Raw genomic sequence first — 18870 nt, 5'->3', positions numbered from 1 at the left:
ACATTAAGTCAAGGGGCATGGGGAAGTAACCCAGGGAAGCTAGCAGCTTTCCTGAAGCCACAGTGCAAGGCTGCTACTTGTAGGGTCCCTGGGTTGGAGCCTGGAATCGAGGGTGGGACTGGGCCACCCATTACCCCTTATCAGCTATTCACTGGAGGGACAAGAGCCCTAGCAAAGCAGCAAGGGTCTGTGAGAACCAGAGACAGGACCGGGAACCAGCAGGGAGCAGCCATTACCCTCCCCCACCACTATATTACCCTCCCCCCACCACTAGAGGGTGGAAGAACACTAAAGGGTAAAGCAGTTCCCTGACCTACTGCTAGAAGGAAGTGCTGAACCCACTGAGGTAGAGGAAGAGCTTTGTCACAATACAGTGTAACTTTCAAAATAGCCCTCACTTTTTGCACATACATAAATAAATGCTTAATACAAAAGATTGGCTTCTACAAAATGTTCTTTGAAAATCAGGACCATAATATTCCTTTAAATAAACCAAGCCTAGATGGTAGTCTCAATTTAAACTGAAAATTGCCTTGCTTTTCTTTGTTGGATAAGGCATGCAAATTTGACTATCAGGTGATTTAGATAATTTTACTTACAGTTTTATGAGCTTAGATACTCCAGTGATGATGCATTAAAAATGTCTGGATAGATAGCTGTCTAGCCTTATTTTCTTAATTGTTATTACTTATTATTTTTACTATGATAACATCGAGGAGCCCAAATCAGGATCAGGCCTCTTCTGTGTTCGATGCTTTACAAATACATAGTAAAGACAGTGTCTTTTCTGAGGAGGTTAAAATCTAGATTAAAATATGGCACAAGTGAGTGTAACAAATTCTTGGAAGGAATAGGAATGGAGGGCAAGGGTATATGGGAAATACATAATTATTTAGTATATCTATGTGCACAAATACAGTAGAACCTCAGAGTTACAAACACCTCGGGATTGGAGGTTGTTCGTAACGCTGAAATGTTCGTAACTCTGAACAAAATGGTATGGTTTTAATTTCAAATTTACAACTGAACAGTAACTTAATACAGCTTTGAAACACCACTATGCTGAAGAAAAATGCTGCTTTTCCTTTATTTTTTAGTTTACGTTTAACACAATATTGTACTATATTTGCTTTTTTTCCTTTTCTGTCTGCAGCTGCCTGATTGTGTAGTTCTGGTTTCAAATGAGGTGTGTGGTTGACTGGTGTTTGTAACTCTGAGGTTCTACCATGGATTGTTTTGAGTAATTCAATTAGTTTTTTGAATTTTGAAATATAAATAAACAAATGATAGAAATCCAAGGTTGCTGCTGGTCATCTTTCTAGTCATTATCAATTGGCAGTTTCCTGTAGGCATCGCAGTAGATGTTGAAAGATTTGGAAGAAAAGGTAGTGATTTTTACAGAGCTGTTCTGAAAAGTGTGTTGTGCATAAGGAAAAGCATAGAAGAAAGTGTGAAGATGCTTGTGGGAGAGTAGGTAAATAGGGGATCAATGCTGACAGAGTTGGTGAAATGACAGCTGTATGTCTCAGATTTATTGCCTATATGGACCCCATGCTACCAATCTAAAGTTGACACAAGTTATAATGGAAATGAACTGCATAATAATCTTGGTACCTTTCTTAAAGGAGCAATATTCAACATGCATAATATTTTTAAAAGAGTTAATTGTAAGAGACAAACTTTGTTCCTGGGTAATAAAAAGATGTAAGAGAACTTTTGAGTATGTGCTGAGAGTGCATTATGTGCTGAAACAAAGCTGCCTTGAATAAAATTTCCCTGCCTTCCGAACACTTAAACCCTTTTTTTCTGTAGCTTTTTTAGTGGGAGGAAGGGCTTTATTTGTGGAGCTACATTAATCATGGAAGGAAATTTTAGCAAAGAAAAGCAATCTTTACTGTGTGTGACTAATTCAGTCAAGCCCACGTTCACTGTGGTTAAAAGTCTCTGCCACCTAATGAATATTTGGCCCAGGTGAAAAGAATTGGGAACTCTCTCACAAATAGCAGTAAGTTGAAGTAAGAATGCAACAGTGCCTTAGGCCTGGTCTTCACTTACCTTAAAATTCGGCGGCAGTCGACGGGAGTTACGCAAGCTATGTAGAGTAGCTTGTGTAACGCCCGTCGACTTCTTAACTTCCATTGTGCGTGGCGTCTTTATTGTGCTGTGCCAGTTAAGGGGGTGGTTTTAACAAGTCGACCTCCAGATCTTCACTGTCTTCACTGACTGCTCAATCAATCTGGATAGATCGATCTGACAGCGGTGAATTTGCCACCGTCAGTGAAGATGTACCCTCAGAGGCCACTGCTGTAAACCTTCATGCTACCTTTTACCCCTGAGTTTGATTTGCTCTGCATCTGGACTCGTCTATCCTATTTTGTGTGGTACTTGTACACGACAAAGCAATTTAAGGATACATTTTGACTAGCACTGTGAAATTGTTGCCTCTGTGATGTAAGCCAATCCATTAAATTTACATTAAAATCAGGAAATCACTATTTTGGGCTACACTGTGCAACCTTTACATTGATGAGCACAAACCCAAGTGGTCCTATTGAAGTCAATGGGACTATTAATGCCAGTGAATGTTGGCCAACAGAAGGATTGTACAATCTAGTCTTTTTATATGGGAGTAGTGGCTTTCACATTTTTGCTTCCCCACAATGTTTTAATTACATGAATGTTCAAGAATACATATATGTATAAGATTTATTAATATATTTTACAAGATGATGTACTGAGACTGCTGTGTATCATCTGATAATGTCTCTTTTCCTTGTACTCCCCTGTCTGTGTCTGTCTGTTGCCTCTTTGGCCACAGACTTTCTTGTTCTGTGTCTGTACAGCACCTAATGCAATAGGTCATGATCCATAACGGGGCTCCTAGGCCCTCCTACAATAAAAACAAAGAATAATACGTACAAAAATATATTATACTGTTTCCCAGCCTATGATAGTAGACTGAGCTAAAAGACTATAAACTGAAAGGTTTTTTTTGATTTACTTGTTGTGTGATGCCATGTACTAGACCACAGACTGGGTGAAGATGCTTAAGATTTGTCTCACAGGCTTGTCTGCTCCCTCTGGATTGGTGGGTTTCTGTTCATAAAGTACAGATTTCTGCATAGCTGTTTGCTTTGCTTTTCAGCTATATCTTTGTTTTGAATCTCTCCAAGGAAGCATGGAGAGACAAGGAAGATATAAATGACCTATAATAGAAACCAAGGAGGATATAATGCTGTGGAGGAATACAACCAGGACCAAGCTTTAGCATAACCAAGAAGAGCTGCTTCAGTCTGAGTGCTTTTGAGGCTACATAAACTCTCTTTGCATTCTTTCTCCACCTGTGCTGGGAACAGGACTGGAGAGGCAGTCAAATCTCTAACCGGTCGGTGTAGAGACTAAATCAACTTGCAGCTTCATGACTCCTCCACAGTAACTTAGGTCCCTGCATATAATAAAACTGGTCCTAAATGCACATTCATTTTGAACTCTCTTCTTTCTTAATGACAAAACAGTGTTGCAGGGGATGGTGGAGGAATAAATCTGTTTTAAAAACAGCTGTACAATAGAGTACTGAAAAGTGTGTGGGGTGGGGAATTGAGGGAAAATAATTCCACATGGTACTAAATTTTTAATTTCTCAACTTTTCACAGTAAAGCAAAAAAATGATCTGCTGACTGGTATCTAGAGCAAACCTAAATCTGTTAGGAAAGACTGCCTCCTTAGGACTGGGCTTGCTGCAAGTATCCTGCACATCAGCTCAGTAGAGGATAGAATCAGAACCCTTGTGGTATGAAGGCTACAACTGCATCTAATGACCCAGAGAGAAGCCTTCCTCACTAATTGAGCCAGTAGGAGTTTTGCTAAGCTTATCTTAACTGTGACAGCCATTCTTTGCATATTTTACAAAAGAAGTCAGCTCATAAAGCTGGAAACCTGGTTGTGAAAATAGAGTTATCTGTTCACTAGACAGATTCGTATAAAAAACTAGGAAGCATTTGTATGATTATAAAAGGGCTCCTAAATTTTACAGCTGACAGTTTTATGGGAATGCAGACAACACGGTGCTTCTGTTTCTGATGGTAATCACCACTTTTTCATATTTAATTCATAATTCTGGTTTAAATACCTGGTATAACATCTTTGCTGTGATTGTTAATTTTAGAAGTCCTATGTATAAAAAAAGATTTTTATTTCTTCATATCTTAGGTTTGATGTCGATACAACAGAACTACACAGCTGGATGACCCGCTCAGAAGCTGTGCTTCAGAGTCCTGAGTTCGCAATATATAGAAAAGAAGGCAACCTATCAGACCTCAGAGAAAAAGTCAATGTAGGAAAATATACTCTCATATTCATTTGTCAATTTGTATTAACTTTTCAAAGTATTTTCAAAGTCCAAATCTGAAAAAGTTCAACTGTATATAGGCAAGCATTGATTGACCATACACAGCCAAATTTTCAGAATTGCTCATTAATTAATATTTAAACATTTGGAAAGAATTTAATTTTAGAAAATAGTTGCAAAAATTGTTTTATTCTGAGTTTGAGCAGGAGAAAACCATGTCTAGCTAGCTATTAAGCTTAAAGCCCATTATATTTTACAAATGTATTTGGTTAGAAATAAACAGATATAAATTCTTACTCCATGTACTGCGAATGGAATAAGATTACCAACACTAAATCATTTCTGCTATATGTTTGTCTTCCCATCTGTGTCTCCATCTTAAATCAACTCTGATAAGATGAAGGAACATTGAATTTCAGCCCTCCAGAAGTATATATTCAAAAGTTTCTTTTTATCTCGCTTACCTAGAAGTGGTTTGTGTTTAATCAATAGTCTCCATAGCAATATTGGAAGAAATCACTAAATAGTCTGCAGTATATTGAATGCAGCTTTCTGATGCCACCAGCTCATCTTTATGTAGTTGGAAGTGCATTTTTCTGAAATAATAATAATAATAATTTTATAATAAATTATTTTACTCTGACCATTTTATATCTGCTCCATAAAATGTAAACATAGTAAAAAAGCAAAACTGGTGTGATACATGCAGAAGATATGACAACATTTAGATGATAGTGTGGTGGGGACCATTTAATTCATAAAGAGATAAACACTAAATTTTTGGTGCGCTTCACTCATTATGCTATTCCTTTTTTAAAATAACTGAAGATTCCTTTTCTTGTTATCCTCTGATTTGTGTAGCACTCAAAAAATATTACATGCCCCAGTATTTGTTTCCCTTTTGAGGAGCCTAATAATGTCTGGGTTGGCACACTAGCTATTGCCCTGACCTTTGTAATTATTCTGAACACTTGCACGGTCAGAGGTCCTTAGCCAATAAGATGTTCCCATGCATAATGTCAGTTTTATAATACTTTATAATATCCTCATGGGATTCAGGAGCCCTGGTTCACCTCCCTACTTCTTTCCTTCCTTTGCTCCCAAGAAGGCAGTGATCTGTGTCCCTGAAAATGAGAGATGGAGGTAGGTGAACTACAGACCCTCTTCTGCTTCCACCTGGGGTTCCCAGCAGCTCTTGCCCCATCCTCTAGGGGGCTTCTAGACTGGCTCTTCTTCTGTTGATGGTTAGGCAGAGTATTGGGGTGAAAGGCCAGTAGCAGCCCCATCTTTTCAGATCTCTTTGCTGAAAGATAAATATGATGACATGGGAATGTGCTGGATTGGATTCCTGCATGGTCCCCTCTGGTCACCCCAAACGATGTAAGACTGGAAGATGGGATCAAGGGATTGGAGACAACAGGTTCTTTCAGATCTTCCATAGATCTCCTTTGAAAGTGAGTAGTAGCATGATTGAAAACCTTGCTTCCAATTATCTGTACTGGGAGGCAGTGCAGAAAAAATCTGTTTCTGAGATCAAAGTGGTCAAAAATTGGGATGCAGGGTAGAAAAAAAATGAGACTTCCTCTTACTTCTAAAATGAAATGGGAGAAATAACAAACATATCTTGTTAACATTGAAAATCTTTTTTTTTTTAAACAGCTGATTTAGATTTGGTGGAGCACCTTTATTATTAAAACTTTACATTTTGTCTTGAGTAACTCCACATTTGAGGGTCGATAAGGCTCTAATTCCTTTAGTTGGTATCAAGATGGGGGAAACTCTTAAAGATCACCACTGACAACTAGCAGCTGAAATCTGTACTGGACACTTCTCAGCTGCTGGCAGCTCTTCAGCATATTATCTGTAGAAGTAAAGTAAGGGTACGTTTTTAAACAACCAGATTTTGAAATTTGTCTGTACTTGATTTTTTTCAGACACAACCTCTCTTTCCTTGGAAATGGAAACAGAGGTGGGAAGCGGCAGCCAGCACCTTAAATTAACAAGGGCCTTCATGACTGTTGGCCGCCAGTTTTCACTTTTATTTCTGTAGAAATAAGAGTCAGAACAAGTAAAAAAATAAGACGATGGGGTCTGGGCTGCCTGCTGAAATCTGCATCTGCAGAGTCAAAAATCAGCTATTTAATTACAAATGTTAAGACAAAAAAGACAAACATTATGGAAATGATGATTCAATGAGGCTATTTGTATACATGTATTATATTGTTACACATACCCGTAAATATATATAGGCAGGCGTACACATGTGCATATGTACACATACACTTTGTTTATTCACACAGAAAGAGAGAGAGATTATGGGCCATACCTTACCTTATGGGTATCTTTTAATGTTGCCTCTATATGGCACTTTATCAAGAATTCATGGTGCTGTGGTATGAAGGTTTCATTGTGGGATGACCATATAAGTAATGCAGGTAATCAAAAATGAATGACAATAAAACCTTTTACCCCATATCACACCTTCATGAACTCTGTATGTGATTATGTACATTACAGAAAACAATTTTAGCTATGCTTTAGAGTGTCCCTTGTAATCTTCAGCCATAAAGACAGGTTCTTTGTTACTATCAGTCCAAATGTAACAGGTTCAGGAGGAGAAAATAATTAAAATTAGACAGAAAACTTTGTTAATATGAAGTCAAGGTTGAGAATATATATCAGTTATTTAAGGGCAAAAATATTTACAATACTGTAGTTAGTCAAGAAAATAGCATTTAGAAGCCTGGAAATTTAAGAGTTAAGGTTTAAACTTACCAGAAACCCAAACATTAGGACATATGGGAGTTCAAAAAGTACAATACTCTCTTAAATTTGCCCCCTTTAGCGATCTCGAGTTCCTAAATTCTCTTTTGTTCCTCTTATAGCTACTTTACACATGTGTTGTATTTGGATCAAAACCTTTTTTTAAGAAGTTGAACTCTTTTTAAGAAGTTGAAGTCATCATACTCCACACAGTTTTGTACACAGCACTGTACGTTCACACCTTGCCTTGCTATTTACTGGCTAACTGAGTGGACGAGCCCTAAGATTTTGATCAGATACTGTAATTGTGCAGCTTGCAGCTGGTGCATTGGGACTGTGAATCAGACAGTAGTAATTCAAAATTGATTGAACATTTTCATTTTACACATGGTAACTCTGCATGTAATCTTGGATAATTGGTTACCAAATAAAATCATATGACTCAATGGTAGCCTCAGAGATTTGCAGGATTGAGCCTGCAGTGGGGCTTGGGGAATGACTTCCTACAATGCTATTGACCAAATCAAGAATTTTTAATTTTTACAGTGTTTTTGTGAACACTGACGGGTTCCACTGTATAATTAAGAAAAAAGCATTCTAAATTTTGGTTGCTGATAAAATGAAACAGTTATATATGAATAAGATACTGTAGTCTGATATTCTGCTCTTACTAGATTATCATGAAAGGGCAAGAACCGTTGTCTCACTGTGTAGATATAGCGTGTTGCATAGGAATTAAGCGTTCTACTGCTGACTTGAAAGTAGATGCACATAGTTTTTGCTATTATCACATATCTTTTTAAAAGCCAACAAAATACTTACAAAAATAACCATACATAAAAAGGACTGTCAAGTACAATTGACTTGAAAATCAGATTTTTTCTTTAAAAAATCCCTTTTGAAATTTTCCCATTGGAAACTCCAGTGTTTCTTGTAGGAAACCTAAAAGGCGTGGGGAAAGTGAATTTTTTTGCCCACTTTCCAATGCGTAGTTACTGTTTCCCCACTTTTTCAGTGGTACCAGCTGGGAAACAGGAATGAAATATAGGAAGGTAAGGAAAAAAACACAAACAAATTTCACTTTTAAAAGTAACACATTCACATTTAAGTTTTAACACAGCACTTAAATGTGAAAGTGTTATTGTCTCTCTGAAAGGTATAGTTTCAATATTTCATTTCTGTTTTCCAACTGCCAGAAGTTGGAAAACAATAACAAAGCATGGGAAAGTAGTTTTTTCCACAACTTTTTCACAACTTTTGCTAATTGAAGCATAGTTAAAAGCAAGGGAAAATTTGCATTTAACATAATAGAAAAATTCTTTCAGAATATTTTTCACAAATGTTTTGTTTTCAAAAATGTTTTATTTTCCAAAAAAAAAAAAAATGGAAAGATGAAAAATTGGTTACCAATATTCTTGTGTGGAAAAAAATTATATATATATATATTAAAATGCCCTATTTTCTAATGGAAAAAACTTTTCACCAGAAAATGTTTGACTACTGCTGCTGTTAAGGTTCTGATGTACAGCACCCAAAGGTTTGGGAATGCCAAAATTAAGGTTTTCTGCACAACCTTTAACCTCAAATCACTTGTGTAGTGAATGAGCTTTGGGTCCAGAAGAATACAGCCTCATTCACCACAGAAGATGAGAATGAACGAAGCAGAGTTGAAGAGGTAAATGAGAGAGGTGTTGACAGGACCCCTGCCTTGTTCAGTGCAGTGATGAGCGATGCACCATTTATAAGGCATGGGGAAATAGTTGAACAATGAGGCTAAACATAAATATTTAAAAGTTATTTCATTTACTGTGCACTGTTGAGCCTGCACAGTTAATGATGGGACCTGTGGAAAAATATGTGATCATGTGCTTAAAAATTTTATCTCAAAATGCATACCCACCACGGAGCAGAATTTATGTTGTGTAGGCAGCCTAGAATTTGGCATTTCCAGACTTTTGAATACAACCTTAACATTATATTTATGTAGTTTGTTGTATGGATACACATGCACATAGGGGTATGTTTGTGTGTGACACACACACACACCCCTCTCACATGGCAAATATGTCCATGTGAGAAATTAATTCACATGGTTCCTTAGCTCATCATGCAATTTTGACTATTTCATCTACCTTCTGCTCCTTAATCCATCACTTATTCGACTTATCCCAACCCCCTCAGTCACCTTTAAAATAGTCACTTTTAAAAAAAATCAGCCTGCCAAGATTTACAATTGTTGTTATTTATTTGGATTGCATTAGCACCTAGGGATTCTCCACCCAGTTGTGCTAAGCACAGTACATACATTTAATCAAGAGAGAGTCCTAGGAGCTTACAATTTAAGAATAAGACAGACAACTAGTGATACAACAGGCAGCTGGTGGAAGCACAAGGGAACAGTGAGACAATACTAATTAGCATTGAGGAACAGCAGTAAATATTTGCACCTTCTGCTCCCAAAATACTACCTCGACTCAGGACTGCAAAAGACAAAATCTGTCTTGGACCAGTGACACATTTTCGATGTATGTAAAAATGTCAGAACTATGAAGTCTGTCTTATGCAAACAGGAACTTTTTACCATGTGGAAGGGGAGTTTCTAAACTTTGCACTCGGACTCACAGTATTTGAGTCTGGCCTTGGAAGGGTTCAAGATCACAGACTTATATGTCTTGTTATTTTTATGTTTAGAAAAATCTATATTCCACACATTGTAGTAGTTTTTATGGTTCCTTCTGAGCTCTCTATAGTTAGACTAATGGTAACTAAATCATCTGGCTTTATAGGCAGAGTGAGACCAAAATAATAATCCCATAACATTTTTAAAACTCTCTAAAGCGCATCCCTACAACATCCCTTTCTGTAATGTATGTGGCATACACATAAAACAGATGATGGTGTGGTATAAAGATTTTATTTGTACTTGTTAGGAACGACCCACACAAGCCATGAGTGCAGTCATCTTAAACTCATTCTGATAAAACCTAGACACCATTTCTCACTATATGTTCATAACTCCTGTTTGTGTGTGTTTGTCTATAAATGTATAATAAAACATATGCTTATGAAAATCCCAAAAATTCCCAAACTTAATTCCTCACTAAACATCAGTCCTCATCTTCATTTTTTTCATATGCATTATTTGCAAAAAATTTAATTTGGCACATTGTTACAGTGGATGTTTTATTAAAATGTATCTTGAAAGGTATTATAATAATAGATAACAGCTGTGTATATATATACTTCACAATAAAACATACAGAGAGAGAGAGAGAGTGGTAGGCTTTGGATATGAGTGAATAGGATTATGTGAGGCAGTGGAAGGCAGTTCTCTAAGGCTGCAGATCTGGTATAAGATGTGCACAGGTGTGCACCTCTGTGCAGGTGTTAGGCTCTATCTGCTACATTGGTATCAGTGAGGACATTTGTATGCTCAGGATTCTGTGATTGTGCATCCCCTTGGAGAATCAGGGTTTAAATTCATTTTAAAAATATACATTTTTACTCCCCTCTCCAATTTTATTTCCTTTAATTTTTTTCAAACTGTTCATTTTGATACAAAAAATATGCAAAATCTCCAAACTTTTCAGGTATTCACAGTGAAACAAATGGGCCCATTTTTACTGTAAATTATTCTGTTTTAGTACGATAGTTTTGTAGGGACCAGTTTTGAATTAATTTCAGGCATTTTGAGCATTATTGTTAATTCACCCACTGGTGGTTGTGATGTACAAGTCAGGTACCTTCTCAACAGAAAAGTATTGGCATTAACATTTAATGCACTAATTATCTTTGTTAAAATAAATGCATTTGAATATCTTATTTTAAAAACATATTTTAAGTCCAGTATCATTTAAAAATAGCATGTTTATATATACTTCAGTTAAGCATACCTATCTACGTAAATAAGGAATGTAGTAATAGCCTTCTTAATCTACAGCTAGATATCTAAAGCACTGACCTAATTTATTTTGCTTCATTGCAAGTTGTGAGGGATCTCAACGCCTTTGAGAGTCAGGTCACTTTGAGTATGTCTTCACTGCATGTTTGGTGTAGGTGGTCAGTGCCTGAGTAGGACCAGCCACACTGCAAAGTCCAACCTGAGTTATTTCGTCCTCACTGGTGCTGCACTCACCATGTGAGGCATTCGGACTTCTTCAGGCATATCCCAAGGATCTTTTGTGCTGCAGTAAAGATGAGCCTCTCTGATTCTTTCCATTTAATTTTGGGAGACCGTGTCTGTCCTCCTGGGTACACAGGGAAATTGTGAGAAGACTATCAGCACTTGAATGACTAGCCTGCATCCTTACTGCAACATGGGTGGGTTACCACCTTAAGTACAAACAGACGGTAAGCCATACCCCAGCTGTGCCAGCCAACCCAGACTGAAAATGGCACTAAACTTAAGTGAGACGTGACTAGGGACAACACTTGAGTAAGAGTTCAAGTTAACTCAGCCGTGAAGTCATACCCTAAATATACCTCAGTATGGATTATGTTGCCTAACTTTAGCCATGCAAGTTTTAAAATGTTGGTTAATAATAGCAAGCAAATAAGCCAAAGCTATATGGCAGAGGTCTTCAAACAGTGGGATGTGCCCCACTGAGGGACACAGAGGAACGTTCTGAGGGACACAGACACGCCTGGGGCCAGCCCCAGCCTCCGGCCCTGGCTCCCAGCTCGGCCATGGCATTGGCTCCAGCTTCTGGTTGTAGCGCGTGCACGTGGCCTCGGCCTCTTGGTCCACTGAAGCCATTGACCCTGACCACAAGCTGGAGCTGGGCATGGGGTAAAAAGTTAGGGACCATTGCTATATGAGCTCAGTCCTGCAGTGCACCGAGCAATCCTGGCTGGTCTGTGCACCCTCCACTCACATTGAAATCAGTGGGAACTGAGGGCACACAGCACCTTGAAATATAAAGTCTCATATTTCTCTATATGAAAGTCATATTTGAACACTCACATCTTTTCATTCTCCAGTACTGGGCTTTGAACAGTTTGGATTCTATATATAAATACCTATGTGTTTATTTGTCTATTAAGTACCTACATATATCATTTATAAAATGATCTGGTCATGCTTGCATGTAGAGATTTATGTTTTTGACGTCTTTTCCCTAAAGTTATGAGACCTGAAGAATTTGTGATGTTTGTTTGTTCCGTTGCCAAGTCAGGAGGTTTATCAGGGCAATTTGACAGGGTAAAAAGATTTCATGGCATCAGAGGATGTACAGATTAATTATTTGGTGTCTTCAAAATCTCTGTCTAAATTCTCACCTTTCCTGTCATGCTACAGGCCATTGAGCGAGAAAAGCCTGAGAAGTACAGAAAATTGCAAGACACCAGCAGATCAGCTGAGGCCCTGGTGGAACAGATGGTGAATGGTAATGACATGGGAGTTGAATTAGATGATGATGTTAGGGATGGAATAAATACACAGGTATTTATCACAAAAATAATGTTAGCAAAGCAATTTCTGAATGGAATAGTAAGTTAATTTTACTTTATATTTTCTTATTTTTGAATGTTAGGGCTATTAATGGGAGGAGGGGGACAAAAACATAACCTTACTACTTTGAAAGGAAGCGTGTAGCAAACTACAATGCTCACAATATGTGTTAACAGTCTGTTCTGCACAGAGACTAAGGCTCTAATCTTATTTTCTGACTATAGTAAACTTTTGAAGAGACTATAGCTCATTTGAAACTATTTCAGAGAGCAGGAGCTTTGAATGTAGTCAAAATTCTCTTAGCCATTTTGAAAATTAATCAATCATATCTGAATATATGGCTTTTGCAATATTTTATATTGTAGCAAAATATACAGGCTTCTAATTAGATTTCTGGAACTTAAAAATGTGAATATAGTGATTTAGCCACATTTCAGATTAGCTGTCATATGCAGCCTTTGGAATTGTGGATACTTGTGAATTTTCTATCTATCTAATTCTTTCAATTCATTATGATTTAATACATTTGCTATTTAGTAGGATAATCTCCAGATTGGGGTTCAACAAAAAACAAAATACATTTACCGCGGCTCTAAACCTCAACTCTCAAACTGTACTAAACCTAAACTGTTTTTTAGATTCAGAAAAATTCCCTCACCCTCTGTGCCTTTTCTTGAAATCCATTTTGGGATCTTCATGTAAACTATCTGGAAATTTCTTAAACTATTGTTGACGTCATATCTCATTGGAGCTGGGGTTCATTCAGAACCAGAGGGTGACAGTATAGTCCTGAGAAGACTCTGATGAAGCTCCTGAGGGCCCAACGTTTCAACAGAGCAGATGATCAGAGCTCTATAGACTGAGTGACATGCTTAAATACTTTCCTCCTTTCCCCATTAGAAATATCATCAAATATAGTGGCAGGAAATTGGGATTAGAGAAAATTTTTGGATTTGGTGGAGATAGTTAGACTGAGAACTACTGGAAAGAGGGAGAAATCTGTTGGAAGAAGACAGATGTTTAATTTATTTAACTTTTAGAAGCTTAACTAAATGGGAGCTCCAACTCACTTGAGGTGTACCCAGCACTACGGTACCCAGTAAACGATACGTTCCTTGCAGAAATTGTTCAGTGGTGTGATGTGATTACAACCATTTGTAGTCCTTTATTGTAAGATCATGTACTAGACATCCAACGAGTTAATGGTATTTATTTAAGATTTAGACCGTGGGTGAAATTCAAGGGCAGACAGAGGAAGGTGAAGAATTTAAAAGATAAAAATCAAAGGGTGGTGGTATACATCACAAGAGAGAAATGATCAGGGTAATGATGAACACATATATTGTTAGTTTCTTTTCTTTACTTTTTGTTGTTATGGAACAGGGGTGTAGTGGGGAAAAGGGCACCAAAAAGGAAGGAATGAGAAGAGGAACACTCAGAGGGAAGGATGGAGCATAGGTAGTTTGAGTATAGCTTGAAAGGGACAGGTATAGGTTCGGGCACACAGCCAGTCAGGCGATGGAGGATAACATCCAGAATAAAAAGCTTTCTGTTGTCATCACTCGTATCTACAGCTGTGAAGGTGCTTCACTCCCACTTGATGCAGCTAGCAGGAAAATGCTTATGGGACTGGTGGGGTACTGTTTCCCTGGATGAGATTGCTTCCACAAGGGAGATCAAACCTGCCAAATTAGGAATAGGGCTCCAGGCAGAACCTCTCCTCTCACTACTGGCTATTGCTGAGGCAGTCCTGGCTGTTCTTGCATGCTGGCTGTACCTCACAGGAGATTTTGCTCTTCTTCTCCTTGGCCAAGTGTCAGCAGGACCTAGCAGACCACTGCTACCTTCCAAAGTGTTCACCAAATGCAAAACATATATTCCCAATTTTTAAAATATTCTGTACTTAAAAGTCTGCTGGGAAACTGAATGAGTGAAGCAGAGTATGGGGCTTTGTGAGTGGACTCTTGATTGTTTTGGTAATTTAGATAAAACACCTATTGTATCAAATTAATATGCAGTGAATTTATGATGGGAGGTGTTAAACTGATTGCAAAATGAGTTTGTAATGATGCAACACTTAAAGTGCTACCATGATAGGGAGGAAATTTATTAGTATGCCTCATTGAAGTTGCCATTCCAAATATCCTTATGAGTCATGAGCCATAAAACCCAAAGATAATATTACATTATTCTATCTTGGATCCATGACTAATGATAAATAAACTTGACAAGGTAGACTTCATGTTAAATGACAGCCCCAAAGTAGTTGCATATAAGGTGCAATATAATTAAAAATATTCTAACACAATTTGTTATGCACAGTACGGAAGGTAATAAAATTAATGGATGTGCTTCAGGTAATGATCTATGTCCTCTGGGTACAATATATTTATTCACGGAGTATATCGGGGTTGTTTAGAAGATGAAATGTGAAAGGATTATGATTCATTATCCCTGACATTTTAGCGTATTAGTACTGAACGGATTTTGTATTGGTTACTGTACATGGTTATCAAATTTCTGTATATGTAAAGTCAGAAAATAATAAGTGACAGGGAAATGGATGTTAAAAATATGGATGAAGTTTTAAACATTTGTAGACTGAAATTAAATAAATACCATTCGTGAAAACAAGTTTCCATTTCTTGATTCTCACCATTTTGTAAATCAAAAAAGGAAGCTCAAACCTTAGCTGAAAACTGTCTTTATAATGAGTCAAATGTGAAGATAGTGGCAAGTTCCAATTCTGGATAATGGTTTAGGCCAGTCTTTATACTAGACTGAATGGTGCTTGTAGAAGTATTATTTTTATGAAGAAAAGAAAGCATGAGAAGTTACAGATTGTAGTGAATACTAGATACTTTAGGTCAGGCCAAAAATGCTTTTTGTTCCCTCTTTGATCATTTGTTTTGGATTATTAGATGTCAGTTATGTGCACTAGTTGGAGATGTGCATTTTCTTGCACCCTTATAAGGGTGCCTTTTTTAATGCCATATGGGCAAATTGAAAATGAGACCTGATAGACACTTTTGTGGTCTATGTGTGCAGAGATGTGCATGTGTGTGTGTATGGTATAGAAATTTTCTGGTGGAGCTTTGGTGTTACAGGCCATTTAACTCCCTACTCTGCGTGCACCTCTACAACCCAGGCTTCCAAGAACTTCAGCTGTTGTCAGCACTGATTTTTTTCCACACTTCTGGTTCCCACTAATGTCACAGGAGAATCTGAAGGATCCCTTTACTGGTCTGGGAACATGAATCAATTGGACACAATTTTTGGACATATGTTAATGGAACTTTACTAACTTTATAATTGTTCAGTGTATTTAAACAATACATTTAGTGGGATTGAGGGACTCAAAGGCCGGGGAAGAGATGGAAGGAGTCTTTCAGAGTGGTGATACTCAGACATCGGTGGTTCAGGAGCCAAATTAGCAGTCAGCATTACCCAAAAGAACCACATTATTGTGAATTCATTGTTTCATTTATTATATATATATTCTGACAGAAAAATGACTGACCAAATATTATTTTGTCAGCCACAATTGGTTAATAACATAGTAAAAGCATCCTGATTGGTTAATAACTTACATTGGTTAATAATTAAATCACACAGTATTTTAATATCACGTGCTGCAAAGAGACGCAAGAGACGCATTAAAGAGCCACTTGTGGCTTGAGTCTCAGTCTGAGTATCACCACTCTGGAGGGATCTACTATATCCAGACTCTAGCCTGAAGTCTGCCACTCTTCAGATCCTAGAAGAAAATATGACAGGGAAAAAAATTGTCAGTGAATCTTAGATAGTCCCAGGTTGCAGCCCCCAAGAAGTCATACCTTTGGCTTGAAAGTACACCTCAGTTTCAAATTCATAGCAGCTAGTAGACAAATCTACTAATAAGTATTTTCAAACACCCTTCTTACTTATCCTATGAACTCATAGGCTGTGTCCATCAGCCTCAGGTGTAGTTAAGGTTGTAGTGTCAGGGGCCTTGTGCCTTCTCTTATCGTTGTCAGGCATTTTAGGAGTGTATAGCTAATCAGAATTCATGCCCAAATCTACAGGCAGCACAGAACCAAGTGTTGAAACAAACCATTTGGTCTAGAGCACCATAATAAAAGGTGCACCTGCTACTATACTATAAATGCAAGTAATCCTGCTACTGATGAGTTTGTGTCCGTATGCTGATCATTTTTTTAAAAACTCCATTCAGATGCCACATGCAGGATCATGTTACCACCTTAGTTAGTCATATGCTAATTAAATATTAACATATGCTAAGTGCAGCTGTATAATGGAATCATCTCTCCCTCATGTGCCTCACAGGAAACAGGTTCAGAGTGACTGCTTGACATACCCCAAAGTGCAGCTTGCCATCCTCAGGATCCCCCAAACCCTACTTTGCACCCTGACCCTAATCCCAAACCATGTAGGGCCAGATTTACACCTCAGGGACCCTTAGGCACAGTATCTTCAGCATCCCCCTACAGCTGACCTTTGTGTTTTCTGTGCGTGGGGGGTGGGGTGGAGCAGCAGCAGAAAAGAGAGGAGCTGGCCGGGAGAGCTCTGCACAGAGGGTGGGGAGAGGGGTTGGGGTGACCAGCTCTGCCAGTTCTGGGCATATGCTCATGCCTGGGCTCCAGCTTTCAGCCTGGCTAGGTGGGCAGGGCCTCAATGAGAAGATGAGGAACAGGGCAGCAGTGCCTTGGGACAGAGGAGAAGGAACAGTGGGCAGGCAAGAGTTTCTGCATTCATGCAGGACCCCCAAATTGGCCAGGGCCCCTGGGCCCAGGCCCTGTTGTCCCATGTGGTAATCTGCCACTGTTTAGGTGCCCCTAGGCAGCTGCCTACTGAGCGTAATTGGAAATCTGGCCCTGTGTCTGCTCCTTCCACCCAACATCAGCCTCTCGTAATGTATGTTTGTGAGTGTACTGTATCACAACAGTGGCCACTTCTGAATTGGAGTGCTGGCCCACAGAAGCTGTGCATGACACACCTTCTTACACCTCTAACTCCTGGCTTACTTTTCAAAATCATGTGTAATTTGCTTGGGGGTAAGGGAGGAGGAAGCATACCAGGAGCCAAAAGTGGCATGTCCTGAAGCACAGCAGTGCTTCAGCTCCTTTTAGGTGGTGGACAGCCTCTTACATGCTACTTGGAAAGAGCCTATGATACAGAGTTATGTCCAGCATAGAGCATGCCTGAGAGGGGAGCTGCTCACAGACAAATTTACCAAGATTTGTAACGCGTTTTGTGTATTTCTAAGAATACACAGAAATCTTTTTGGAACAGAGGTTCCATGTAATTATAATTAATTTGCATTGGAATAGCGACTAGGGCCTCCAGGGTCCTATTGTGCTAGGCACTGTACAAACATATCTCAACAATTTAAAATTCTATGAATGAATTTACATCCTTACCTTCAGAGATCTGAATTATTTTGTAACTGTAATGAGGGTTTTTTTTTTTGTTTTTGTTTTTTTTTTGGGGGGGGGAAGAGGGAATGAAGTATTATATCTTGTATTTCTCTTCAAAATAAAAATCATTGACATATTCCACATGTACCAAAAACTACACAGGGTTGAGAGATATAGTTATGTAGTTTAGTTTTGAGGCTTCTGTCTTATTGACACCTAGCTTTGTGTTAGGAACGATCAGAAAAAAAAGTTATTTGATGAGCTGAAAGCTTTTTTTCCGACAGAGCTGGCCAGTTAGTATAACGGTGAGGTTGTTATTAAAGATGTGCTTTCAAGCTCATTGGTACTACAATTTGATTAACTCTGAATTCATTATCTGTAGTATTGCTATATATATAATTACAAATCATGCCAGCAAAAAGTAATATGAATGTTCATATTAGAGCATTTCTCTATCTGATATCTGTATAGTACCTGATATCGTATCCTTCTACTATCTGTGATAAATATGAGCTTCTCAAATTAATTATATCCTTCTGATTAGTTTTGAATTTATGCCTACGGTGCCAGATTTCATAATAATTATAAATGATGCTAGGGAAACCCCTTTGTTTTACTTTTGATACCTAATAATCTGTTTTGTTCAGTGTGAAACCCCAGGGTTAAGCTCTTCTGCCTCATCATGGCTCCAAGTAACTTTACTGCAATTTCTAAACTAAGTGTTTTTTGCTTTATGGGTCTTCTTTCAATAATGGCATATGCAGAATGTATGTGCAATAGCTAACACAAACGCTAAGGGTGGCATTTTCAAAAGCACTTACGTGATTTAAGAACCTAAGTCTTATTAACTTTCAATTGGATTTTTGCCCCTTCAACCATTTGGACACTTAAAA

General features: G+C 38.1%; 1 protein-coding gene across 23 annotated transcripts in view; it reads left to right on the top strand.

Moving 5' to 3' along the window:
• DMD (dystrophin) overlaps window positions 1–18870 on the top strand; it is a 1854857-nt gene that overhangs the window by 757855 nt on the left and 1078132 nt on the right. For all 23 annotated transcript variants that reach the window (XR_010919130.1, XR_010919131.1, XM_067545076.1 and 20 more), the window contains 2 exons: window positions 4210–4333; window positions 12408–12495. Coding sequence is in view for 21 of the 23 variants with exons in the window: in XM_067545076.1 (XP_067401177.1) it covers window positions 4210–4333; window positions 12408–12495 (212 nt within the window). In the remaining 2 variants the exon portion in view is untranslated. The remainder of the gene's footprint in view (window positions 1–4209; window positions 4334–12407; window positions 12496–18870) is intronic.

Source organism: Emydura macquarii, unplaced genomic scaffold, assembly GCF_026122565.2.
Source record: "Emydura macquarii macquarii isolate MOO-44397 ecotype Brisbane River unplaced genomic scaffold, CSIRO-AGI_Emac_v2 contig_1043, whole genome shotgun sequence".
Classification (NCBI taxonomy): domain Eukaryota; kingdom Metazoa; phylum Chordata; order Testudines; family Chelidae; genus Emydura; species Emydura macquarii.
Note: the sequence above shows the minus strand (reverse complement) of the source record. Positions and strands in the feature narration are given on the sequence as shown.